The following is a 25,971-nucleotide window of genomic DNA, read 5'->3' as shown; positions in this document are numbered from 1 at the left end:
GCCATAAACATTATGAAAAAAAACTATGCATGGGGTCAAGTAGCTCTTCAACAGATCTGCCATCAAAAATTAAAACAAACGCCTCACGGTTTTATTCTGAGGTAGATTTTGAGTGGCAGACAGAACAGTTGGGCTGGAGATGAAGAAGTGGAGACAGATGCGGTGATCCACACTTCAGATTCCAACAATCTGTGTTTCGGCAGCGCAGAGAGCTCGTCCATTCATTGGCAACAAAGCAACTGCTTTTTAACAGACTGCTGAATAGGGCCTTATTGTGGTAATGTCCTGGAAACTAAAAATCTAATTTCCGCTAAATGAGGGTACTTGTTTGGAAAGTACAAAAATTAGTGGATATTCCGGCTCAATTAAAATGCAAGCACAAACATCATTTTCAAAGACTGTCATTATCTATTAGACATGTGAATAAAAGCTGTCAGTCATCTCACAAAACGAACACAAAAAGCTCATCGTGGTGAGGTATTTAATTTAGTGCTTTTCAGGTATTGCCTTTGTTTATTCAGTCTATTTTGGTAACAGAATCAAAACCTCCAAAACAGAGGGACATTCAATAGGCAATTCACCCTCAGCAATACTCAGTTCTTATAGCCTATGATCTAGTACATGAATGTTTGCCTGTATTACTTGGGTATGTTTAATGGAAAAATATGAATAGTACTTAAATGACACTTTGTAAATGAGACCGTTAAGATCCTGGAAAGTGTATTTTTCTGTACTTTGACTTATGGGTAAACAGATAACATAAAGGAAACCAATAGCAAATAATAATATGCAAATAAGGCAAATAGTTTTCTATGATCATAGACTAAATATGACCATATGGTTGTTATAAGCTTGCTTATTTTGGCTCAAAATAATTAGTTAAAAACATTCTTTAATTTTGTCATTAGCACATTTTAGCTTAAGGACATGATGACAGATATCTTTTTGTGAACATCCCTTTGTATATATGACATACAAAAGGAATTAAGGAGTAATAGAGATTGTGTAAATGAAAATACTGATTTGACAGACAATTTAAACTCTTGAAAATTTAAGAATGTGTAAGAGCTTTTTTTATGTGGGCAGGAGAGATTAACGTGCAGCAATTTAAGAAAAAAACACCAGCAAATTGAGAAAAGATCTTCATCAGTTTGACAGCACACGGGCTGCAAATCATCACAACGCAAACACATTTTCCCTCTCAGGCTCAAATTAAGTTTTAGAAACAGGAAAAATCTGATATTTGTTGAAAATTATCTTATGGGGTAGTACAAAAGAATCCTGACTTTTTTTAGAAAGAGACCTTCACATGCAAGGTGTTCTGGGATGTTGCAGATTTGCAACATTGGCCCAGTGTGGTAATTAGACACTGACAACTGAATATGATATGAACAATAAGTTTTTATACAACTTTTCAAACAATGTAACAAATTGCTTTTCTGTGGCAGAACAACAACAAAAACATTATGGGATCCAAATCCAATATCTCAAATCCTCATTGAGTAGGTCATGTTTCCAAGTCACTTTGTCATGTGGTACTCCAAGAAACAGTTTTTCTCTTTTGTGTCACCTGGTGTGCAAGTGGGGAAACTGTTTGTTGCTAATGGACAACAAAGTCCTGCAGTGGTACTTCTGAGTAAAAAAAAACTCATAAAATATGTATCTGGAGTAATAAGGTAGTTAATTTTTAACTGTTGCAAATCTGCAACTCCTGACTTGAGAGAATTAAAAAAAGAGCTGCATTTTCTTACAATGTAAACATTTACAAAAACACGCTGCATTTTTTCACAATACAACGGAAATGTTTCAAGGGGACCCTAGAACGTGACAGACAAATACTTCCATACTATATAGTACGCTAAACTCAGTATGCGAGCCGAGTAGTAAGTCTGAATTCATAGAATTCGAAAATCATTATGCGAGAATTACACGGATGACCTACTACTTCTGACAAGATTCTGAAGTGCACGTCTTATGCATGCTGTGCTATCCCATGATGCCCTGCGAGAGAATTTATGAATAGGAGCAAAGCAACCTAACTGACGCAGGTAGGGCACGTGATCATGACAAAATGGCAGATGTAGTACATCCGTATTCCATTCATACTACTCACATTTATACTGTATAGTACTTTTCTAATGGCCAAGTAGTACATTTAAATTCAATTGCAGTACCTACTGAGCAGTAGGCGGTTTTGGAAGCAGCCTTGTTTTTTTTGGCAAAAAAATAAAGAAATAAAGAAACAAGAATCGGGATATTAAAATAAACGAACAAAAAAATAAAATTAAAAAAATCACCAAAAACTTCACCGAGCATCACGGCACAGCAGCGTCCGTCATGTTTTTGGGTCCCCTTGAAACATTTCTATTGTGTTCCGTTCTTTTTGTGTTGTAAGAAAATGCAGCGCGTTTTATTATATTGTTTGCGTTGTGTGAAAATACAGCATGTTTTTTTTTAAATGTGTTTGCGTTGTGACGATTTGCAGCTTGTGCTGTCAAACCGATGAACATTTTTTTAATTTTTTGTATTTGCATTAGTTTTCTTAAATTGCAGCATGTCAAGCTCTTTCGGACACTGTATTTTTTTCAGTTTCATTATTTTAAATCGCCTAATGAGACATAAAGAAATAAAAATATTACATAAAAAGAATGCTACATTAAAAAGGGTAAGACTTAAATTGATCAACTGCCATCTGATTGGATGGTGAAAATTAGGGGAGGGGTTGAAAATATGAGACCTTGATGATGTCAACTGAAAATATTAAATATATGTCAGAGGCAGAGCAAGTTTTTAATGTGTATAAAGGAAATTTAGTTTTAAAAGAGAGAAAAAATCACCCAATTACTGCCCTTATATCTTTCTTGACCTGTATTACTTATTTTCCTCTTCAAAACACACTTTAGATGACAATGACTTTCATTTCTGAAAGTTCCACATAAACAAGTCATTCAAGGAGGGCATAAGTAATGATGACAACACATTATATTTTATTATATTATATTTTAGAGGTGAACTATTTTATAAAAAGTGACAAATATTCAATGTAGTTTTCAGATTAATGAAATATCATAAGGTCACAGCTTGAAAAGAGATGTCTACATATTTTGTATATGTTAGGGTATATTAGCTAACTTAAGTCCCTTACCTCAGTAGTCCTTTCAGCTGTGTTGGTTTCAGTTCCAGACTGTCATAAACATCAAACTGCTCCAGCTCCTCGCTGTCAGTCTCAGCACACATGGAGGTCTCCGCAGAGATGTGGTTAATGCGCATCTGAGGCTTTCGCTGGTACTCTTTCTCCTGCACCAGACTCTCTGTATCTGACTCAAACGAGTCCCACATCACTTTATCCGTTTGTCTACAGTCATCGTGCGTGCTGAATTTTACTTTTGACTCAGCCAACGCCTCAGGCTGGTTGAACTTACGGGTTTGTTGCTTGCTAGACATAAAAAGTCGTCACGTCTAATGTAAAATAAATCAACATTAAGAGTGCTGAAAACGTTTATTTTTAGTTTAACGTTAATTAAATAAGCAACGTTACTGAGAGTCAAACGTTAACTTACGTTTCAGGTCATCTCCGCTTGAACTTACGTTATAATGTTGCGCGAAGATATCGTAAACGGTCGAAATATTACTTTAATTACTTCTACAACATCGAAACATTACCTTGTACACAGACCCATTGTTTTGCTCTTCCAGATTTACTGGTAACAAACACGATTCGTTTGTCAGGGAATGTTTAGTTTGTTAAACCGTTGTCGTGGAAACCTAGACGCCATGATTGACCGCTGAACGCATGCGCAAAACGTGTATAGCCCACATAATGGTAGGTAAAAACAAACATTTGAATAGTTTAATTTACGGTTAGAACAAACAGATTTAAATTATATTCATTTTAACAATACTGTACAGCGGACTGGACAACGATTTATAACTTTTTCATTTCAACCAGAGCTACTCAAGTGCACCTTTACTTTTAGTAAATTAAAACTGCCAGCTTTGTTTGAAGCTTGTATGGGATTCTTCTGATAAAAAATATATTCAAATCCTTCAAATGCAGACAAGTTGACAATCCAGTGACTTACATAAAATCCCCAAGATGATTAAACTGAGATAGCTATTTTACCACACCAGATCATTTCATAAAACATGAGCATACTCTGTACATTTTATACCACCTTAATCGCTGCATTTTGAATCATGGTTAAACTACAGCCCTCCAGTGAAGTTACTTAAAAGGCAGTTTAAAGGCCAAAATTTGCATTTTAAAAACGCATTTCCTCAACTCCCTGTATGTCAATGTGGCAGTGCATAGTTCTCTTATTTTCTAAGTCACTATTCAACTTTAATAGTTGTTAGGACTTGACTAGGTTATTATTTAGACAAGTTATTGGATAAGTGGTTTTTGTAATGGGGGCTACAAACACACACTTAAGCCCTTCAGACCCTGTCCATTACAGTGGACATCACATGACATCCCATGTTTTTTCACTTACGGAGCATGTCACCAAATGTAAAATTCCTCATAATTAAATACTGCTATACCATATATGGTTTTATAATATTCTATCAATTAGAATATAAAACATTTGTTTTGTAAGGGGCAGTTTCTGCTAACAATTTCAGAGCAAGACAGAGATGAGTCAGTTACCAGAGGTAGAGGGAGAAATTGAGGTTGTGGCAAAGTCAGGATCAAGAAGACAGAAGATCATGACCATGACACAGATGTAGAACCACTACTTTGTAATGACGGTATGTTGAAGTACAACTGTTTTGACCTGATGTCCACTACAATTGGGGGGGGAGGAAAAAAAAAAAAAAAAAACTTTTTTTTTTATAATTTGATCTCATTAATGGGTGCCTCAAGAACTGTGAAAATATACTTTTACGCTTTTCTGAAGTTTGGAACAATTCAGGTCTAAAGATTACTTTAGCCAAATTGAGAAAGCAGTTAAAAAATATATATAAAATTTAGTAAACCATTTCCTTGGTCTGGTAAACGGCACATGGGAAGGATTTATAAATTAAAAATTGTTTCATAGGGTTTATAATTGTTTAACTGCATGCATGCTGGCTTACTGCCACATGCCCTGCACAATAGTTCGAGGCTTCTAAACATGGTAGATTGAGATTAAACTGTAAAGACATGCAATGGACAAATCCTGCAAAGAAAACATGTTTTATTTTTATTCTATTAAAATAACTTAAAGCGGAAGTCAGTAACTGCTTTGGGTTTAATCTAACACATTGAGATGTAAAAGTAAAAAGACAACAAATATAATTGGGAATAAGTCACCATTTTATTCTTGTCCTTCAAAGCATCAAGGCAGTTGGAAAAAAAAAGGCTTGTGAAACGTCACAAGTTTAAACTGTGCAATCTAGGTAGAAAGTCTGTTCCCTGTGATCTGGAAGTGTGATCCTTTAATCCCCTTTTCTTTTTATAATTGCAACAATCTCTCTGCAAGTTGAGGTCCTCTAAAACCTTTACAAGTAGTAATACATTTTAGAGGAGTTCAACAACAGAGGGCAACAGTAAACATTGCTATGGAGGTAGCATAGTGGCTTTGGAATGGCTTAGTCGACCTCCTCGATGGTTGGGCCGGAGGATCCACCACCTGGAGCAGCACCAGCACCTGGGAATCCACCGGGCATGCCTTCGGGCATTCCACCAGGCATGCCTCCAGCACTCTGGTACAGCTTAGTGATGATGGGGTTGCATACCTTCTCCAGCTCCTTCTGCTGGTGCTCAAACTCCTCCCTCTCTGCAGTCTGAATTTATTCAAACAAAATGCAAAAGTTAATTTAGACTTCTAAAATAGGTTAGCAAATGCAAATCTACATGCCATGACTGTCCAAATATCTCAAATGACAGCAAGTTCACCTGGTTCTTGTCAAGCCAGCCGATGACTTCATTACACTTGTCAAGAATCTTCTGTTTGTCCTCGTCACTGATCTTGCCCTTCAGCTTCTCATCTTCCACAGTGGACTTCATGTTGAAAGCATAAGACTCCAGACCGTTCTTGGCAGAAACCTTGTCACGCTGCACATCATCCTCAGCCTTGTACTTCTCAGCTTCCTGCACCATGCGCTCAATGTCCTCCTTGCTGAGACGACCTGAAATGCATCTTAAGTTAACTTCTGAAATGACTGATGTAAATTCATTTAAATATTTAGGGAGTGACGTGCTTACCCTTATCATTAGTGATAGTGATTTTGTTCTCCTTGCCAGTGCTCTTGTCAACAGCTGAAACATTCATGATGCCATTGGCATCAATGTCAAAGGTGACCTCAATTTGAGGGACACCACGAGGTGCAGGTGGGATTCCAGTGAGCTCAAATTTGCCCAGCAAGTTGTTGTCCTTCGTCATTGCACGTTCACCCTCATAGACCTGAAAGAGGGAAAAATAAAAATATTTCAATAAAAGGGAGTCAAGCATGCTCGAGTGAAATAAAATAAAGCAAACTGCTTGGTACAAACCTGAATGAGCACACCAGGCTGGTTGTCTGAGTAAGTTGTGAAGGTCTGAGTCTGTTTGGTTGGGATGGTGGTGTTACGCTTGATGAGAACAGTCATGACTCCGCCAGCGGTCTCAATTCCAAGGGACAGAGGAGTGACATCAAGCAGAAGCAAGTCCTGAACGTTCTCAGACTTGTCACCAGAGAGGATGGCAGCCTGGACAGCTGAAACAGAAGAGGAAGAAATTAGAACCCTTGGGGAACTTGATACACTCCCGATGCATGACAACACACGCTCAGACATCCAAGGAAGGTACTTGGGCCATCTTTGGTTTTTCAACCTCTGGTGGAAACTACGAATGGCAAGGAATAAACTTCATCACAGCGATAGAAGGGGAAAAACTCATTTAAATTGTGAATGACTCACCAGCTCCGTAAGCAACAGCCTCATCTGGGTTAATGCTCTTGTTGAGCTCCTTGCCATTGAAGTAGTCTTGGAGCAGCTTCTGGATTTTGGGAATGCGAGTGGAGCCACCAACCAGGACAATGTCATGGATCTGAGCCTTGTCCATCTTGGCGTCACGAAGTGCCTTCTCAACTGGGTCCAAGGTGCCACGGAAGAGGTCAGCATTGAGCTCCTCAAAGCGGGCCCTGGTGATGGAAGTATAGAAGTCGATGCCCTCATAGAGGGAGTCGATTTCAATACTGGCCTGAGTGCTTGAGGACAGGGTACGCTTGGCCCTCTCACAGGCTGTGCGGAGACGACGAACAGCTCTCTTGTTGTCGCTGATGTCTTTCTTGTGCTTGCGTTTGAACTCTGTGATGAAGTGGTTCACCATACGGTTGTCGAAGTCTTCTCCTCCCAAGTGAGTGTCTCCAGCAGTAGATTTGACCTCGAAGATGCCATCCTCGATGGTGAGAATGGACACATCAAAAGTGCCACCACCAAGATCAAAAATCAGGACATTTCTCTCAGCACCAACCTGAAAAATGGAAAAGACTTTTAGGCATCTTAAATGCTTAATCTTCCTTTAAGACAGCATAAAACGTCGCTCAGACATCCAAGGAAGGTACTTGGGCCATCTTTGGTTATACAACCTCTGGTGGAAACTACGAATGGCAAGGAATAAACTTCATCATAGCGAAATTGATTAAAAAGAAACTAAAATGGGTATAAATCAAATACATAACAATACTTTTAATGAGTTTAACTAACCTTTTTGTCCAAACCATAAGCAATAGCAGCAGCAGTTGGTTCATTGATGATACGCAGAACATTCAAGCCAGAGATGGTACCAGCATCCTTGGTGGCCTGTCTTTGAGAGTCGTTGAAGTACGCAGGCACAGTGATCACAGCGTTGGAAACAGTCTGTAATGAGAGAGAGAGAACATTAGTCCCTTTTTACCACTTAGCAGTAACATCAATTGAACAGCTCATTTCGCTCAGACATCCAAGGAAGGTGCTTGGACCATCTTTGGTTTTTCAACCTCTGGTGGAAACTACGAATGGCAAGGAATAAACTTCATCATAGCGAAGCACAAGCTAAGAGAGCTACTACACAGTTTGCTGCATGAACTCACCTTTCCCAGGTAGGCCTCAGCAATTTCCTTCATCTTGGTGAGGACCATAGAGGAAATTTCTTCAGGGTAGAAGGACTTGGATTCACCCTTGTATTCAACCTGGACCTTGGGACGGGAATTGTCATTGATGACATTAAAAGGCCAGTGCTTCATATCAGACTGAACAACGCCATCATCGAACCTGCGGCCAATCAGACGCTTGGCATCTATTGAAAAACAAACATGCATATACAAGTTAGAGGGCTTCTAAATCTGTATTGACAGGCTCGTATACAAAATTGTTGTTTCGCTCAGACATCCAAGGAAGGTACTTGGGCCATCTTTGGTTTTTCAACCTCTGGTGGAAACTACGAATGGCAAGGAATAAACTTCATCATAGCGAATAATTTTTGGGAAAAATATTAAAAAGTACATACCAAAGACTGTGTTGGTGGGGTTCATGGCCACCTGATTTTTCGCGGCATCTCCAATCAATCTCTCAGTATCTGTGAAAGCTACATAACTTGGTGTGGTCCTGTTTCCTTGGTCATTAGCGATAATTTCAACTTTTCCATGTTGGAAGACACCTACACAGGAGTAGGTGGTCCCGAGATCAATACCAACAGCTGGTCCCTTGGACATTGTGTCTGTGGGAGAGGAGGGGAAAAAGCAATTAATAATTAAAGGGAATTCAGTGTTGAGATGAACAGAACAACCAGGATGTCTATTAGCCAGCTAACATACTATTGTGAAATCACACACACCCTGGAGCATATGCGGATGTGCGTCAGACCACGTGGTGTGCGCTTCTAGAACGTTCTACGGTCAAACTGGAGAATTTAAAATCATAAAGGTAAAAACTTACTAAAATGCTACTTCACAGTGTACAATGAAGCACCATACCCGCAATAACATGAAGTAATAAAGCCGGTATTGTAATTATTTAAGTCTCTAATCAAGGCTTAACGTTACTGTCGACTGAGGCGCGTGATGAGATTACACGAGGAGGCGATTTCGGTTTCAAATTAAATTCAGTATTCTCAGACAATTTGTTTGAAATAACGTTACTGAAATACATTAATGTTTCGGATGTTTTAAAATTTAAAAAGATAATTTTTCCATAAAGTGAAAAGGTGAGGGAAAAATATTGTATAACGTTAACAAACTCGGAAACTTATAAACGGTGTGGATACATTATACAACTTCAGTTAGGAAACGATTACAAATGGTTAATCTTGAAAAAAAAACATTCTATAATTAAAAGAAAAAAAACTTGGCTTTTAAAACCCAATCTAATATCAAATTAGTTGGAAATAGTTCCATAATAAATTGATGATTTGAAATGAATTACAGTAAACAGTACATAGTCGAAAACGAGAGAACAAAGGACTTACCAAGCTTGATAAAACAGAGATGGATGAAGATGCCGGTTGGAGAGCTGGAATGGCGACAAACTGCCTCGCCTTGCTTCAATAAGAGGACGGTCGAATGTTCTAGAACAGCTTATATTGCCGGTAGCGGAGCCAATGAGATTGCAAGGATCGGGACTTAAACCGACAAGAACCAATGAAAAAATGCAATACTTCATTAAACCACACCTACTAAGGAAAAACGAAGAATATAATTGGTTGCACAAGAAATCCAAACCATCCCCCTCAAGTTTGCCGCAACCGCTGTCAATGCGGAACAGTTTGTCCTGCTGTATGAATGAAATCACCCTGCACGTTCACTGGAAAAGCGTCAGTGATACAGCAAAACATAAACGTTTGTCGAAAATGTATTTGCTAACGCCATGAAAAACATATATAACTTCATAACAGTGTTGCCCCAATAGCTCGGTGACCTTGGTCTGAAACACAAAGGTCTCTAATATTCAAGTCATCATTTCATGAAGAAACATCGAGATAAAAGGTGTTGTTTGTATTTACAGTACGCATAGAGCTCATATTCATATATTTTACTTTAATATTGTATTTAAATGGGTAAAAACACACTTTTCAACCACTGTCATCACGAATGGCTTTTGATTCGGTGTTTGAAGATATGGAGACCAATCGCTGAGCCCTAGTGAAGTATTTTTACATTCACGATGAGTTACATTTTAACATCTATTTATTATTTTATGGAAAATATCTAAAACTATGAAAAGAATTAAAAGAAAATAGCAATTATTAGAAATGATCACACATTTACCCGGAAGGTGGCACTGCGCGCAAAGTATATGTTGCTAACAAGGAAGTAGCAAAGCTGCTCACATTTAGTCAAAAACATTAAATATATAAATTATAACTCATATTTAAAGTGCATCAAGCTGAAATATCTCAGTTTTTAAATAATATGGGCACAACACTAGCCTACGTGCCATCAAAGACAGTGATCTTGGTTAAGTTGTTTCACTTTCATTTAGCTACGATTTTCTATGTTCTAGAAGATTCACACACAACATACATTACATAACGCAATGCCTTATTAAATGTTTTATTGAAAACAGAACAGAGCAGCACCAATTTAACATTCCTCATTATTAGTCTATAATAATAAAATACCATGGCAGTACATTTCAATTTTATCAAGGAACCATTTTATGGTTATCAAATTATTGTAAACACATAACAAAGCAAAATATATAAAATAAACTCTTATTTACATTCTGTATAAAAAATAATGTAAACCTTCAACAGTTAAAAAAAAAGGATATACACTGTACATTACATACAAAAGTCGGCAGCTATCAGCTTTAATGTTCACAGAAACAGGCTAAGTGAGTTAGCACCATAGTTCATAACAGAACTGCAAAATCAGTTCAGGGTTTTGAGGGTTCAACGTTCCTCTAAAGTTCAGTCTCCTTGACACAAGCTTTGTCCTGTTGGTTACAAGCCGTTTTGGAATTGTCTTGTGCTTCGTTGATCACATCTATTGTAGCGACTGAAACTGTGGTGTTTTGAGGAGGTTCTTCTACTTTGTATACTGTAAAGTTTGAGTTCCAAAAACCTAGTCAGACAATCAAGAGAAATGTAAAATATTAGAAGTTAGTATAGGTGCAAACATGCGTATATTTGATCTTTTAGATCAGGGGTGCTCAAAATTTTACTATGAAAGGCCAAAAACCAAACTTTATTAAGGCTAGTGGGCTTAAGCCAAATGATTGTCATGGGTAATTTCCTAATTTATTTAATAATATTACAAATTACTAGAAAACATTGCTTTATTATAACCAATAGAGTATATATATTTTACATTTTATATCTTATTACTGTAAAAACAAAACAAAATCTAATTTATAACAGAATGGAGGTACACTAGTGACACAAAAAGGTTACTTCAAATTAGAAATGACAATCTCTGTCGAAGGCATTCACTCCAACCCTCTCCATCATTCTTAGATGGGGTGGTGGGCCAAATCATTGGTTACAATTGGCCAACTTTACCCCACAGTATACTTTGGGCATCTCTGTTTTAGATTATATCAGTGGATTTACCTGGTCTTCTCCTATCATGGGCCTGCTTTTCTTCATGACTTGCTTTCGATTTGCTGCTTTCCACAGACTGGTCCGATTCTTCATTCTCTGTTAGAAAAAATAAATAAAAACTTAGTTAAACCATAAAACAAATCTATTAAATTTGAATTAAAGTATGCAAATATTTTTATGTTACCTTTTTTCCAGGCTATATGAGTCTTTCGCAATCTTATCAGGAAGAAGATGACTACAATAAGCAAACAGATGATAAGGGTTGTGACCAGCAGGATCAGCAGTGGTGAGCTTTTCTTTTGATTGTATTGTCTGTCTTTATCCCCATCATCTGCAAATACAAGAATTAATAATAATTAAATTACAAGACAAGATTACAAAAGCATTAGAAAAGCAAATGTATATTTTTTAATCATTTTATTTACCAACAAATATCCATTATAGTTAGATAACATTTTGGATATATTATAATTTTAGCAAACATTTATGTGCAGGCCTCTAATTATTCACCTTGTATATTAGTGCTATTGTTTGTCAAGAATCCATCAGTAGAATTGGACTCTGAAGAGGTTATGTCATGTGCTGAAATATAAAAAAGAACAGTGATTAATTCCATAACATAATATAAGCATGACATTAATATTTATTTAATATTTTATATTAAATAATTACTTTTATTCACACTTACTTGTCAAGCTTATATCGAATTCTGTAGAATGCTCTTCCACTAAAAGAGATCAAAGCATATTAGTTAAAAATTTATACAATATCTATACAGTATGTTGTATATGCAAACACATATTAACTTTTAGACTAAAATTGTTTTGTTTCTCATACCTTGTATACTTTTTGAGGTAGTGTCTTCTGTTGCGAACACTCCAGTACTTTCTGAAATTGACGATAGTTCCACAGGGGCTGTAATCAGATGGTGTGTTTGTTAAATATTTGTTGAGATGTGTCAAATTAATTAAGTGAATTTTAATTAATAAATAAATAAATAAATAAATAAATAAATAAATAAATAAATAAATAAATAAATAAATAAATAAATAAATAAAAATAAATGTAAATTTATCAATACTTTTAAATGCAAAATGAAAGATGAACGACCTTTAATTAATATTTTTCAGCAAAAATTTAATCAACAACAACTGACATCCTTAATAGTAACAAAACATATTATAGAAGGCAAATCGCTGCTGCTTTCCAACATTCTTCAAAATATATACTTTTATGTTCAACAGAATAAAGAAACTCAAATAGATTTGAAATAAATGAAGGGAGAGTGAATGATGACAGAATTTGCATCGTTTGGGGTGAACTATTCCATTAAAGGTGTAAATAAACATCCTTAAAGCGTTTATATGAAGTTAGTTAGTTATTATTTTACTTATTTTTATGTAATGTGTCATTTATGTAATTTGTTCCTTATTTGCACCTGATATTTTTATTTTTATTTTTGTAATATAAAAAGTACTGATAATGGCAGGTTGTACATTACTATGTTCAGTACAAAAAAAGGTTTGTTTGAAGTACTTAAAAGTTACCGTTAGGTGGAGGCAGAGAGTAAATGGAGCAAAATAAGTTTCCATTTGTGGTTTTAGTTGAAGGCCTCACACAAAAAAAAACGTTTTACTTTCACCTTATTTGAGCTGTATTTGAAGCTGTATTCTCAAGATCTCTATTTTATGTATTGTAATTGTGGCTGTCACATATTTCATCAAGATATGAAATAATTTATCCTAAGCCGCATATGAAATTAAACAAAACTTACTTGTACTGCTGATGACAGGAGGAGAAGTGGCTGTGATCATTGTTTCGGTTTTTAGGTCATCTCTAGTAGAATAAATCGAAGTGGTTGAAGATATAATAGCTAAATAAAAACACAATTAAAAACAGTTAGTTACTCAGAAACCGAATATACTTCAGTTTTCACACATAGGCTTTGTTTTTGCACTATATAGTTTGTATTGGAGTTAACACTTAAAGGGATGGATCAACCAAAAATGAGAATTCTGCTATCATTTACTCCGCTTCCACTTGTTTATAACCTTCATTTATTTTGGTGGACACAAAATAAAATATTTTAAAATGTGCTTGTAGCTGTTACCCATTGACATCCATACTGTTTTTTTAAACTATGGAAGTCTATTTGTTCCAGTCTTCTTTTTTGTTTAGTAAAAAAAGAAACTCAAAATGGTTTAAAACCACATAACGGAGAGTAAATTATGAGGTAATTTCATTTTTGGGTGAGGTACCCCCTGAATCAAGCCATTTCATAGTCAGCAACAAAATGGAGCACAAAGAAAAAGAACAACAAACTACTGAAGACAGCAAAAACAATACACCGTTTCTTGATTGCTTCTGTAAGAGGATTTACATATTCGATATCCATAACATTTTTACCTTTAACTTTTAGAGAGTAAAGACAGACACTGGATGAAGATAAATCTTTTTAGTTGTGTTTGCAAATGCTATTAAATAGAGTGCATTTTAAATGCCAGTTAGAACTTGAACTGTGCTATAGTGAGCTAAAACATAGAAAATGAAAAATGCTTTGAGCTTTACTTTTTAGAATCTTATTTATAAGTTTCCTACTTATCATATTACACAGTTAGTGGAATTATTCTGGATAGGGAACATCGTTTTTTTCGTTCAGAGAAATAGTTGATTTCCCTGACATCATATGACTGACCATTCGAATTTGAAACACACATTCACTTCAATAGGAAATCACCAAATACTCTGAAGTGTTGATGAACTTTCCCTACGCAACACAGCCAAACAAAATCCCCTAATTTTCAGTTCCTTTTTTTTTTAAATGGCCAAAAACATCTATGGCAAAACAGCCATTTTTGGTCACATGCTTTGTGGTGAGGTAAACCCAAACGTGAAGGTTTCTAGTGTCTATTCCTGAAACTGGTTATATGTAGAATTATTGTATACTTACAGTGATTTTGAATGATGATGAAGTTCATCACTTTATTTTGAAGCTCTCTGTGTTTCGCCAAGCACTTCACTGTTGCTTCTCTGATATGGGTTTTGATTGTTAAGATGCTAACTGCGAACGTCCTATTTGATCTTTCCTCCAGCCAGGTATTGGGTACAGCTTTTAGGACAAAACAGAGTATAGATATATATTTAGTCATCTGTGATTGTTATTCAAAACACACTCTATTGATTTTAATATAGTGTAATCGTCCTCAGCTGACCTATTCCACAATGTCATAGTTCCTCTATTTTCACGAGGATTCTCAGTAAGGTAAATGTCAGAAGGCATGGGAATCTGTTTGGCCATATATATTTTCACACAGTAATACTTAATAATGATTTAGCTTTACAATTTAAAGTAGCTTTTCTATTAAATACATGTAATGTTGCTTTTTACTTTAGACTTTTCAGAAATCATTCAAGAGCATATGCTTGAAATATATGGGTTTTTTTGTATTTATGATTGTGTCTCTTTTCATTTTTAATCAGTTTGAGGTGTTATTTTGAATTTTTTATTTCAAATACTGACCAGAAAATTAATCAAAATAGATTTTCTAAATGGAGCAATGATGAGTTGTCTCATCTTGGTGTCCAAATCAAATTAAAATAACAAAAATGATTTCATAACAAGGAAGCATATTCAAGTAATTATAATATGGATATGTAATACATTTCATTATCTTAATTGTTCAAATTTAAAAAGTACTTGCTTGTAAATGCAATAAACAAATCTGGTACAGTGGCAAAGTAAAAGATTCAAATGGCACTGTGAGCCTTAAGTACTTTCAAATGATTCCTGTTCGTAATAACCCATACAAGATATTTTGTTATATAGACTATTGTTACACTGAATAGTATTTAGGATCTGTTTTGTAAATCATGGTAAAAATGTAAAATGGTAAAAAAAAGTATTCGGATGCTCGATACGTGTATACAGTGCATAAGCTTATAATTTATTGTTGTGATGCTTAAAAACTCATTCTGTTTTTGACCTACATACCTGTCTGCCCCCTATAACTGCCCACTCAGACATTTCTCATAACTTACCTTCAACTTCAACACCACCAATTTGCCATGAGAGTTTGGGTGGGTGGCCATTCGCTGCCGTTGTACATTTGATGACTGCTTTACCCTCATGCTCAGTCATATCTATTTTTGGAGATCCTAAAATCAGATCGAAAAGAGTCTTAAATCATATTCCAGTGTTCAACACTGAATCTTTTAATCATTTTTGATACTTACCCAAAACCTTTACTTTAAATCTTTTTGTAGAGACTTGATCTTCATAGACGAAACATCTATAAAGTCCTTCATCTTTAAATGTTACGTTTGACACTACTACGGTAAATTCAAAGCTGTTCGAAGTAAAAAGGTTGATCCTTGGATCCTTTAGACCTGTACGAGAACATCAAATGAATGTTTGAGATTTATGAAAGAGGATGTAAATAGATGTTTATAATATGTTTTTATAAAATGTAATCTCTTAAAAACTAAGGTTCCACAACAGAGTTTTTTCAGCAATGCAACAGTAAAACCATTTTGTTTTCTTTAAAGGACTGTTTAGCATAAAGATTAGTGTTTTTTAATAGTTTGAAGAACATTTAAACATTTTCCCACTATAATCCTCTTATAAATAAAGCTGCCAGGAAGAACTAAAAGGGTTTTTTTTTTACAGTGAAGTCAAAGATTGACTTTTCTTGGTTCCCCAAAGAACATTTTTGTCCACAAAGTTAGTCCACAAAAGATAAATTTTTTCATATATCGTAACAATCTAAAGAAACTTTTTCCACGTTTTGTACAATGTAAATATTCCAAGGATGTTTAAATGCTTTTTGTAATCTTCGGTGCCTTTTTTCGATAAAGAAGTTCTACAGATGTTAAAGTTTCTTTGTGGAATCTTCAGTGCCAACAAAGAACTTTTATTTTTAAGAATGAAGAACTTTCTTTCAATTAAAAAGTTCTTTGGATGTTAAAGTTTCCTTGTGGAATCTTCAAAGCCAAAAAAGACCTTTATTTTTAAGAATGAAGAGCCTTTATCAATGGAAAACTGTTGTGGATATGAAAGATCCTTCATGGAAGAGTAAACGCCAATCAAGGACCTTTATTTAAAAAATGAAGAGCCTTTTATCAATAGAAAACTGCTGTGGATATTAAAGATAATTTGTGGAACAATCAAAGCTAATAAAGGACCTTTATTTTTAAGAATGAAGAACCTTTCATCAATGGAAAACTGCTGTGGATGTTAAACATTCTTCATGGAATAAATAAAGCCAATAAAGTAGTTTTATTTTTAAGAGTTAAGAACTTTTTTTTTTCAATAAAAAAAGTTTTATGGTATGTCCAATCATCTACTAATGCCAGTAAAGAACCTTTATTCATTTATTATGAAGAGTGAATAATCATTTTGTGCGATGGAAAGGTTCTATGGATGCTAAAGAATCTTCAAGGAACCTTTATTTTTAAGCATACAGTGTTCTTGTCCTCACCTTTGTGCGTGTTAAAGAACATAACATGGCCTTCTTTTCTCCACTCCATATGCACGTTATCACTGAGGTTTCTTCGAGGGCATTTCAATACCAGAGTGTCTCCTTCTACTACTGCAATGAACTTTGTCGCCAAACATTCTCTTAAACCTGTTGAAAATGAATAGAAGTTAGTATGTTATACAGATGAATTCACATCGATTGGGGCTAAATGTAGTCAATATGTAGGCTAGTTTAATGGAAGAACAGTAGGCTGATAAGGGGGCAGTCAGGACCGCAGACACCTGCTCAACTCTGACTCATATACATATTCTCACCGCTCACAGAAACTGTGGCTGATAGTGAGAGGGGGCTACGCTTTGCATTAGAGAGGAAAAGTGACTGCTGTAAGTGGTCTTTTATTTGCTTGCGCGGTTTGATCTTGCAGCGAGAGAAAACTTGCCACTGACACATACAGCGATGCTGGAACAGGAAACAGTGGTGTTAACACGTTTCTCAGAGGTGTAAACATAAAACAGATGCAGTTCTAAATCTGGAGGTGTTTTATGCATATGTAAAATTGACCCTCATGCTTTCGTATGTGGGAGTTTACATTGCATGATTAATTTGATTCTCAATGTTATACTCATTAATTCCATTTAATGATGAGTTTTATATTCTTTTTGCTTCTTGTCCGAACTACAGTACATATATAAAATGAGCTGAAACGACACAATTCTTGAGATTTTTTTAGGACAACTTAGTTGTTTTATGTTCAATCCACTTAAACACTTACAATTAACTTAATCGATTTGTGTCAGACAACATGTATGAGTTGTGTTCTATAGTAAAGTCCATTAATGACAAGCTGCATTGAATATTGCAAGAATATTTTCAACAATGGCATTATGAGCAAACTAGTTATATCAATCCATCCAGTAACAAAATTTCTATGACAATTTCGCAACATCACTTAATCTTTAATGTAATAAACATGATTTTTGATTGTAAAAATGCTTAGAAAAATTATGTTAATTAATATTTGAGTTAAATAACATCAGAATATATAACTTATTTACATGCTACTGTATAGTAATTAAAACAGTTGTACATTAAAACGACTGATCTGGTTATATCATACACCATCATACAATAAAACATGCAGCAAAATCCTTTTTGGGACAATATAATCTGCCTGCCACCACATTTGCAATCTATTCAGCCAAAACAACACTTAGAGATGTATAAGCGGTTGTAAATGAGAAATGTGTTTGTCTTACCTGCTGCGATCAACATGAGAAAGTGAATAACAAAGGCTTGTTTGATCTCCATTCTGCGCGCTTGTGTACTCTGAAGCTCACTTCCTCTGCTTAGACTCTTTTAAAGAGAGCGGCTTCCATGACATCACCGAATGTCATGGTCTTTCCCCCTCTGCTAATTTAATGAAGTTATGTGTGAAGTTTCAGGGGCATTCAGATAGTGGTTCTCTTAAAAAATCCACACTTGCCACCTTTTGACCTATTAGGTTGTTATCACATATTTAATCGAATGACGTGTTTGGTTCACACTTACAATGCAACTTAAAAATATAAGTTTATTTTATTTTATTTTATTTTATTTTATTTTATTTTATTTTTTTATTTTATTTTTTATTTTATTTTATTCAATCATTAATTTGATTTTCGGCTAAGTCCCTTTATGAATCTGGGGTCACCACAGCGGAATAAACCACCTTTTTAATATTATATTATATTATATTATATTATATTATATTATATTATATTATTTTATATTATATTATATTATATTATATTATATTATATTATTTTATATTATATTATATTATATTTTATTATTTATTTATATTTATTATTATTTTATATTTTATAAAAATGATACTTGCATTTATGCTCTCATTTATGCATTTATGCGCTGGTGTGCATAATTTTACCTTTGTAAATGTAATTTGATGCGGACACCAAAATTGGATGTCTTGAGTTTGTCACTCATAATAATTGCTGAAAAAAAGCCTGGACATCAAATAAGCATGATGAAGTGGGGGATTAAAACTGAAGACTGAAGTAAGTAATACTTTAAAGGATTAAAATATAAAATAGTTATTTCAGAATATTATTATTTTTATAATAATAATAATAATAAAATAGAGCTTGAATTGAATATAGACTTTTTTGCTGAATTCAGAAATCCTAAATGAACACAAACTTTTAAATGGTATTATATTATAACATAATATAATATATTAATATGCTTATACTTCTTGAGAGTCTTCAAGTTTTAAAGATCTGCTCAATTAGAGCTGTAATAACTCTTTCCACCTTTGATGAATAAATAACCTTCCCCCAGTCATGATGAATCATTTCAGCAAATTTAAATCAGGTTAATACAGGGTATCCGCAGGGTCTTAAAGAGTCTTAAAATGTCTTAAATCTCAAAAGCTAAATTTTAGGCCTTAAAAAGTGTTAAATCTACTGAATATTGTGTTGTAGGTCTTTGATTTTTTTAGCAGGTCTCAATATTTCTTTGTTCATGTATAGCTACCTATTCTGGCCGTTAACAATCATAATCTTCAACAATCCCAGTCTCAATAAAACTCAATTAAAAATGTAACTCTACCAGAATGTTTTTATTACTTTCCTTACAGTAACATTTGTTTAAAAGTACTCCATTTATTTACTGCTAAGGAAACTGACCTGACCTATATTTTTTCTTATTAAATTATTATTATTGTATTATTAATTTTTTTCAATTATACACAAAATTCTTTACCCCTATTTAAGTCTAAAATTCATTCATAATGGTCTTAAAAAGTCTTACATTTAACTTGGTGAAACCTGCTGAAACACTGTTAATATAATGTTTGTTTGTTTGTTTGTAGGTTTCTGTAATTAGACTTGTTTATATCTGGATATTTATGTGAATAATCTATCTAAATTTACAGACCACTTTTAACCACGTAACTGTGTAAGATGGTGAAATAAAAATTATTTTTAGATCAGAGTTTCTATTACAACCTGATGACTGCGTCACCACAAGTGTCATCACTGCCTGCACTTGCCAACTGAGCACAAACAGGAACGACTTTATTAGGCTTGTAATGGGAAAAAGACAATCAGATCAAATTCACACCACCTACTGACCGCTACAGCAAAAATAAAAAAACAAAAAAACACTTCCCCGTTTTCATTTAAAGGAACATAGAGCCCAAATAAGGCATTATTACGCAGCTGTATTGTTTTTTTTTTTTTTTGGCAATACTCAAGTATATACTCTTTGATGAATGAATGTTAAATATGAAGTCCACTTCAGTGACTGAGATGCCAGAGGCTGAGTGGCTCACAATGAAAGATTTAACATTAAGTTTCTTCAAAGGAAATGTGTGGTCTACAATATATAGTGCTCAGCATATATAAGTACACCCCTCACAAATCTCTCTTTTAAATTCATCATTTTAATAGGAATTCATACAATATTATATTTGTGCACATACAGTAGATTTATTTAGTCAGTACTGAAGCCAAATCTGGAGCTTATCTAACAAAATAACTTATGATAACGGTCCAAAAGGTAGTAAACCCAAATTTAGATGTTAGACAAAAATATTAAACGCAAATTTAAACAAAAGAGGAAAAATCAAAAGAAGCAAGAAAGAAAAAGAAAAAAAAATAGTTCAGATTTTTTAGGTTTTTTTTTTTTTCAAAATTTTGTTTAATTTAATTGTATTATCTAAAATATTGACTAAAATATTATTTTATTAAATATATCTGTTTAATAAATCTGTTTTAATTAAATGTACCAAAATATATTACCTATATTCACTGAGAATTTGATACAAATATTAATTTCCGAAATGGGGTGCACTTAATTATGCTGAGCACTAGAATCCTGAAAGCCTTCATTTAACAAATATCTTTTATGTGACCTCGAACCACAAAACCATTTATAAGGGTTTGAAACATATACATCATCTAAGCTGAATAAATAAGATTTCCATTCATTTGTTGATGTGGAAATATTGAGAAAACAACCTTTAAACTTGTCCAAATTAATTTCTTAGCAATGAATATTACTCTTACAATGTTTAGATTATTCATAGATTTTTTTACCTAATTTTCACAAGAAAAGAAAAAAATATATATACTACTGACACATAGTGTGTTTTGGCTCAGTCCCTGATTTTTCAGGGGTCACCAAATCAAATGAACCTCCACAAATATATATATATATATATATGGTATATATATATATATATATATACCAATTATTCCAGCATGTTTTACGCAGCAGATGCCCTTCCAGCTGCAACACACCTTCATTCTCTCTCTCTCTCTCTCTCACACACACACACACACACACACTCATGTACTACAACCAATTAAATTTTTTCAATTCACTTATAATGCATGTATCTGGACTGTGGGGAAACTGGAGCACTCAAAGCCCACAAACGAACACTCAAACCCACGCAAACACTGGGAGACCATGCAAACTACATACAAAAATGCCAACTGGATTCCCAGCCTGGATTCAAACCAGCGATCTTCTTGCTGTGAGGCAACAGGCAATGTATATACATAACTTGACATTAACTTTTTTTCTCACCACCACACTGGTCATTTTCACAAGACAAAATTTTGTTGTTGAAAACTGTATTTTTATATACTCAAATTTGACTTTTGCATGCTAAAAGTTGGCCTACTTGAGTAAGAGACGTTTTACTTGATTTGGGTCATTAAAAAACTCTGACTACCAATATTATGATATAGGTATATCTGCTGTATTCAACCTAAAACCTACAGTAGGTTGATATAAAACCAAAACAACACCCATGTCTTAGAACATTTTATTGAGCAAATTTTTGGATAACAGTAAGTTCATGACATGTTAAATATATAGTAAATCTGCTGTTTTTAAACATACAGAATAATAATAAATGCAGTAATGTAACAACTATAACATTACCGTTATATCTATCTTAGGACATATTTGATTACCTTTTTATTACTAAATTATAACAACTATTTATTTGTTAGACTACTGTATTGTCAAACCATGTTGCATACAAATGCATTCAACAGACTTATGACAGTGTATTGCTGCAGAAGACAAATAAAACATGAGACAGGTGTTTAGAAATAGTTTAGAAATACTTTCAGAAAACAGCCCGGAAACATTATAATGCGCGCGTTTGTTAATATAACCCGCGGTTGTCTTCAACTGTTGTCCTTCTTTGCTCAACAACTCAGCTGAAAAACAAAGCAAAACATTACAACAGCCAGACAGAGCAAAGAGCATAGAATCACCAAGAGGCGACCCTGTAGTGCAATTTGGGAAACAGACACTAGATGGCGCGGCGGCCGTTTTATCAACACTATGAAGGATGCATCTCAGCTTTAACGCGCTTTTTGAATAAATTAATTAAAAACAAAGCAGCTGCTTGCCATCGAGACAGCAATGAGATCCAATGGACGGCCGATCACTTTCACTTCAAAATGGCGGAATCCGGGGGTGTTGCTGGGCGCTGCTGTTGCAATGCCTCTTGGTCATTCTGAACTCTTTGCATAAAGTTAAATCATAACAGTTACCATGGTTTCTATTTCAAACTATAGTAAACTAAAGTTTAAAACTATAGTTTAAAATAGACGATGAGTGGGCCTCGCTGCTCCCACCCACCACCATAACCCTCTCAGCGAGGTCCCACTACCAGCCTCCCGTGTTTCCCTGAGGGTCCTTAGGGCTTGTTTGATCCCTGCCTAGGGCTCAAAAGCGCCTCGCCCCAGGGAGTGCACGAGTAAACCGGGCGCCAGGCCGTGTCAGTGTTCACTGGATGTTGCTCGGCGGCACATTTCGAGCAACAAACACGTAATATTCTTTGCGATATTGCGTTTATGTATGCAAACCGCAGGGAACTACAGCACAGACGGGCCCCAGTGAAGCTTCACGAAGTGGACATTGTGAGATTGGCGTGGCTCCACTCGTACCGTCGGTATTGAACTCACCTTGGTCAAGTACAAACAGCAACACTGAGCGAACTGACAACGCTGAGAGAGAACCGACGAGCTTTATAGGAATGCAAATGCAAATTTTTACAAGACACGTCATTGCTTGGAGTCTCGTTGTCATGGTGAGCGCTTAAGAGGGCTCACCTGATTGGAGCACATAGACTCGGGATTCTGCGTCACGGTGAGTTCAGGTCTGCTGTGGACAAAAACATATTAAATATATTCAATATAGTTTTTTACATTTTTGGTTCTGTGTAATATTCTGGGATGCTGTAGAATATGGAGACAGATGAATATAATTGGGTATATGGCGAGCTTAGTGTTGTTCCCATACTTATTAACTTCAGGTGACCTGTTATTGTGAGTTTTTTTTTTTTTTCATTGTATACGGTTCCTTTTACAATTTTAAAATACATACAGTTAAATAAACGTTGGCATTCATTTAGTTGTTCAAGCGTAAAACGAGACAAAATGCCTTTTACTCGCACTCGCCCGTCAGAATCGGCAGGCTAGCGCAGAAGCTCAATTGAAAATACTGGGGTAAAATAAATGCTCATATTATAAAGACATGGCGGGGAAAATGTAATTTAATGCAGTGCTTCTTGTACAATCGGCATATAGTGTTGGGCAGTAGCGTCGCTACTAGCTTAACTACATTTCTCAGTAGCGTGGCTGTAGCGTCGAAACTTTCTAAATCAAATAGCTTTTCAGTAGCAAAGCTATTTTATTAGTCAAGTAGCGCAGTAGCGTCAACAACAAACTACATTTACAGATCGTGGATCAATAAGTGACGGCACCAACATTCACTGAGCTGTGAGGCCGGTGTCTAGCCGATGAAACTTTCTTCTTCTTCTTCTTCTTCTTTGGGTTTTACTGGCGGTTGGCAACCAGACTTATAGGTGCATTACCGCCACCGACTGGAATGGAGTTTGGAACTAGTTGAATACTTTCTGAAGTGTATAAATTACATGAAGGGAGAGAAAGGGGGAGGAAATTGTGAGGGGAGGGGGAGAGAGGAAAGAGAAAAATAAATAAAAAAAAAAAAAAAAAAAAAAAAACCTTTTTAATAATAGTAATAAAATTTAATCAAAATGGGGGATGGGGTGGACTAACAATTCTTCTGATATTATCTCTATATTCTTTCCTCTAACTGGGTTTCTTTAATAAATTTAATTATATCATTATATACCTCACTAGATTTGTTTCCTAATAAACCTGCCAATGTAAAATGCTGAAGTTTGCTCTTTTTAACTGACTGAATAAGATTGTTTCGTTCTTTATTATATTTACTACAGTGAAATAAAATATGTTCTATTGTTTCTTGTTGATTACAATGTATACATTGCCCAGTTGGGTGTTTCCCTATTTTATGTAATGTATGATTGAGTCCAGTGTGACCTATTCTCATCCGAGTTATAATACTTCCTTCCCTACGATTTCTGTTCTCCTTCCTCCCAGTTCCAACTTGTTTCTGTATATTATATAAATGTCTACCTGTATCAATGTTATCCCAGTGTACTTGCCATATTGATTGTGCATATGTTCTTATCATGATTTTAGCTTCTGCTTTGCTCAATGGGACTTCTAGATTTACTTTACTAATTTTGAGAGCTTGTTTGGCCAGAAAGTCTGCCTTCTCATTACCTTCCACACCTACGTGCCGATGAAACTTCATGAAAGTAAATCCAGATAGGGAGAAGGATGATTTCTTCTTCTTTCTGTTTTTCGATGTTTGACAACAGACTTTTGGTGCGTTACTGCCACCTCTGGTGAAACTTGCTTGATGGAAAGATGAATGAGGGAGAGTAGTTATTTCTCAAGCAGGATTCCTTGTGACCATAAGTACATTTTAAGATGCAATAACTTAATTTCTAATGCTGTGCTCAAAAAATAAAAATACTTTAGTATATATATAACACCATAATGCTTATTACAATATATAAATATATATATATATATATATATATATATATATATATATATATATATATATATATATGTGTGTGTGTGTGTGTGTGTGTGTGTGTGTGTGTGTGTGTGTATATATATATATATATATATATATATATATATATATATATATATATATATATATATATATATATATATATATATATATATATATATATTTCCCCTTACTATAAATGACTATAGTATTTTAAATGTGTAATGTGTAAATGTGTTTTTTTTTTTTACTGATAAATATAAAGAATTTGAGCATGCATGAGCAGGGTTTGATCTTGTAAGGTTTGTAGTTTTATACACTAGCTCAGTGGTTCTTAAACTGTGGTACAGGGACTTCCTTCTAGTGGTACGCAGAGGAATCAAATATGTATTATATACATGCTACAAATATTTCAAAATTTATCAAACATGATTTACATATGAACATGACATATAATAATATTCATTATATGACATATAGCCTATATTTCTGAGGTCCAGACAACATTTTCAGGTGTTGATGAATTGGCTACTATATGTTAATACTTTTACATTTAAGTACAGCACTTTTCTTTTTACCTTTTACACATTTTAATTTAAATGTTGATGTTTTTAGTTAGTTAGTTTTTTTACATATACAACACAGTACAGTGTTAGCGTTCAGACTATTTATGTTTAAAGTGGCTGACAATAATACATTTTCTTAATAACAGGAATTAATCTGCCACGTTTTTGAACTGTGCAGAACTGTATCTGCTTTACTGGGCTTACTACGCTGTATTTCAATACTGCTCATTATGGTGGTACTTGGAGAGACAATTTTTTTCTGAGGTAGTACTTGATGAAAAAAGTTTGAGGAGCACTGCACTAGCTAGCCAAACTAAAGGTGTGAGGCAAAACCAACGAAGTGCCTTGGTGTAAGCATCCCATTATGTACAAACTACGATCTGATAGGCTACGTGATAACTAATCCTTAGTGTGGAAATCATGCACATTAAATGATATAGTACTCACAGAAGCTGAGAGAAAGACTGTACTTTACTCTTTGCAAATGTCAATAAAACATGCACT

The 25,971-nt window shown here is 34.6% G+C and overlaps 3 protein-coding genes, 2 long non-coding RNA genes and 4 other non-coding genes across 10 annotated transcripts in view; 1 reads left to right on the top strand and 8 right to left on the bottom strand.

Moving 5' to 3' along the window:
* The window catches only part of jhy (junctional cadherin complex regulator), a 37,202-nt gene extending 33,421 nt beyond the window's left edge, over window positions 1-3,781 (bottom strand). The window contains 2 exon segments of one of the 2 annotated variants that reach the window (NM_001045023.2): window positions 3,146-3,459; window positions 3,561-3,781. In NM_001045023.2, coding sequence (NP_001038488.2) covers window positions 3,146-3,444 — 299 coding nt within the window. In that variant the 5' untranslated portion in view covers window positions 3,445-3,459; window positions 3,561-3,781. 2 annotated transcript variants of the gene reach the window in all.
* On the top strand, window positions 3,744-11,769 carry LOC141376405 (uncharacterized). Its single transcript, XR_012386418.1, has 3 exons — window positions 3,744-3,823; window positions 4,624-4,749; window positions 11,679-11,769. It is a non-coding gene; the product is annotated as an uncharacterized lncRNA (long non-coding RNA).
* On the bottom strand, window positions 5,279-9,492 carry hspa8 (heat shock protein 8). The gene is given in 9 exon segments (NM_001110403.1): window positions 5,279-5,766; window positions 5,879-6,111; window positions 6,188-6,386; window positions 6,476-6,678; window positions 6,881-7,436; window positions 7,670-7,822; window positions 8,035-8,240; window positions 8,451-8,660; window positions 9,408-9,492. Coding segments are annotated over 8 exon segments (1,950 nt in total). The 5' UTR covers window positions 8,656-8,660; window positions 9,408-9,492; the 3' UTR covers window positions 5,279-5,571.
* Window positions 6,746-6,841, bottom strand: LOC137490394 (small nucleolar RNA SNORD14). The gene has a single exon (XR_011017106.1). It is a non-coding gene; the product is annotated as a small nucleolar RNA SNORD14 (small nucleolar RNA).
* LOC137490391 (small nucleolar RNA SNORD14) lies at window positions 7,503-7,598 on the bottom strand. The gene has a single exon (XR_011017103.1). It is a non-coding gene; the product is annotated as a small nucleolar RNA SNORD14 (small nucleolar RNA).
* LOC137490392 (small nucleolar RNA SNORD14) lies at window positions 7,893-7,988 on the bottom strand. Its single transcript, XR_011009823.1, has one exon. It is a non-coding gene; the product is annotated as a small nucleolar RNA SNORD14 (small nucleolar RNA).
* LOC137490393 (small nucleolar RNA SNORD14) lies at window positions 8,321-8,416 on the bottom strand. The gene has a single exon (XR_011009824.1). It is a non-coding gene; the product is annotated as a small nucleolar RNA SNORD14 (small nucleolar RNA).
* crtam (cytotoxic and regulatory T cell molecule) lies at window positions 10,478-18,288 on the bottom strand. The gene is made up of 12 exons (XM_005172707.6): window positions 18,217-18,288; window positions 16,961-17,107; window positions 15,717-15,869; window positions 15,522-15,638; window positions 14,434-14,592; window positions 13,258-13,356; window positions 12,321-12,398; window positions 12,172-12,210; window positions 11,994-12,065; window positions 11,668-11,814; window positions 11,493-11,579; window positions 10,478-11,004 (listed from the first exon to the last, which is right to left on the bottom strand). Exons 1-12 carry the CDS (start codon window positions 18,266-18,268, stop codon window positions 10,844-10,846), a joined length of 1,311 nt encoding a protein of 436 aa, XP_005172764.1. The 5' UTR covers window positions 18,269-18,288; the 3' UTR covers window positions 10,478-10,843.
* Window positions 18,289-21,340: 3,052 nt separating this feature from the next.
* LOC141376406 (uncharacterized) lies at window positions 21,341-24,683 on the bottom strand. The gene is made up of 3 exons (XR_012386419.1): window positions 24,608-24,683; window positions 23,101-23,152; window positions 21,341-23,014 (listed from the first exon to the last, which is right to left on the bottom strand). It is a non-coding gene; the product is annotated as an uncharacterized lncRNA (long non-coding RNA).
* Between the last annotated feature and the right edge of the window lie 1,288 nt (window positions 24,684-25,971).

This window comes from Danio rerio, chromosome 10 (assembly GCF_049306965.1).
Source record: "Danio rerio strain Tuebingen ecotype United States chromosome 10, GRCz12tu, whole genome shotgun sequence".
Taxonomy (NCBI): Eukaryota; Metazoa; Chordata; class Actinopteri; order Cypriniformes; family Danionidae; genus Danio; species Danio rerio.
Note: the sequence above shows the minus strand (reverse complement) of the source record. Positions and strands in the feature narration are given on the sequence as shown.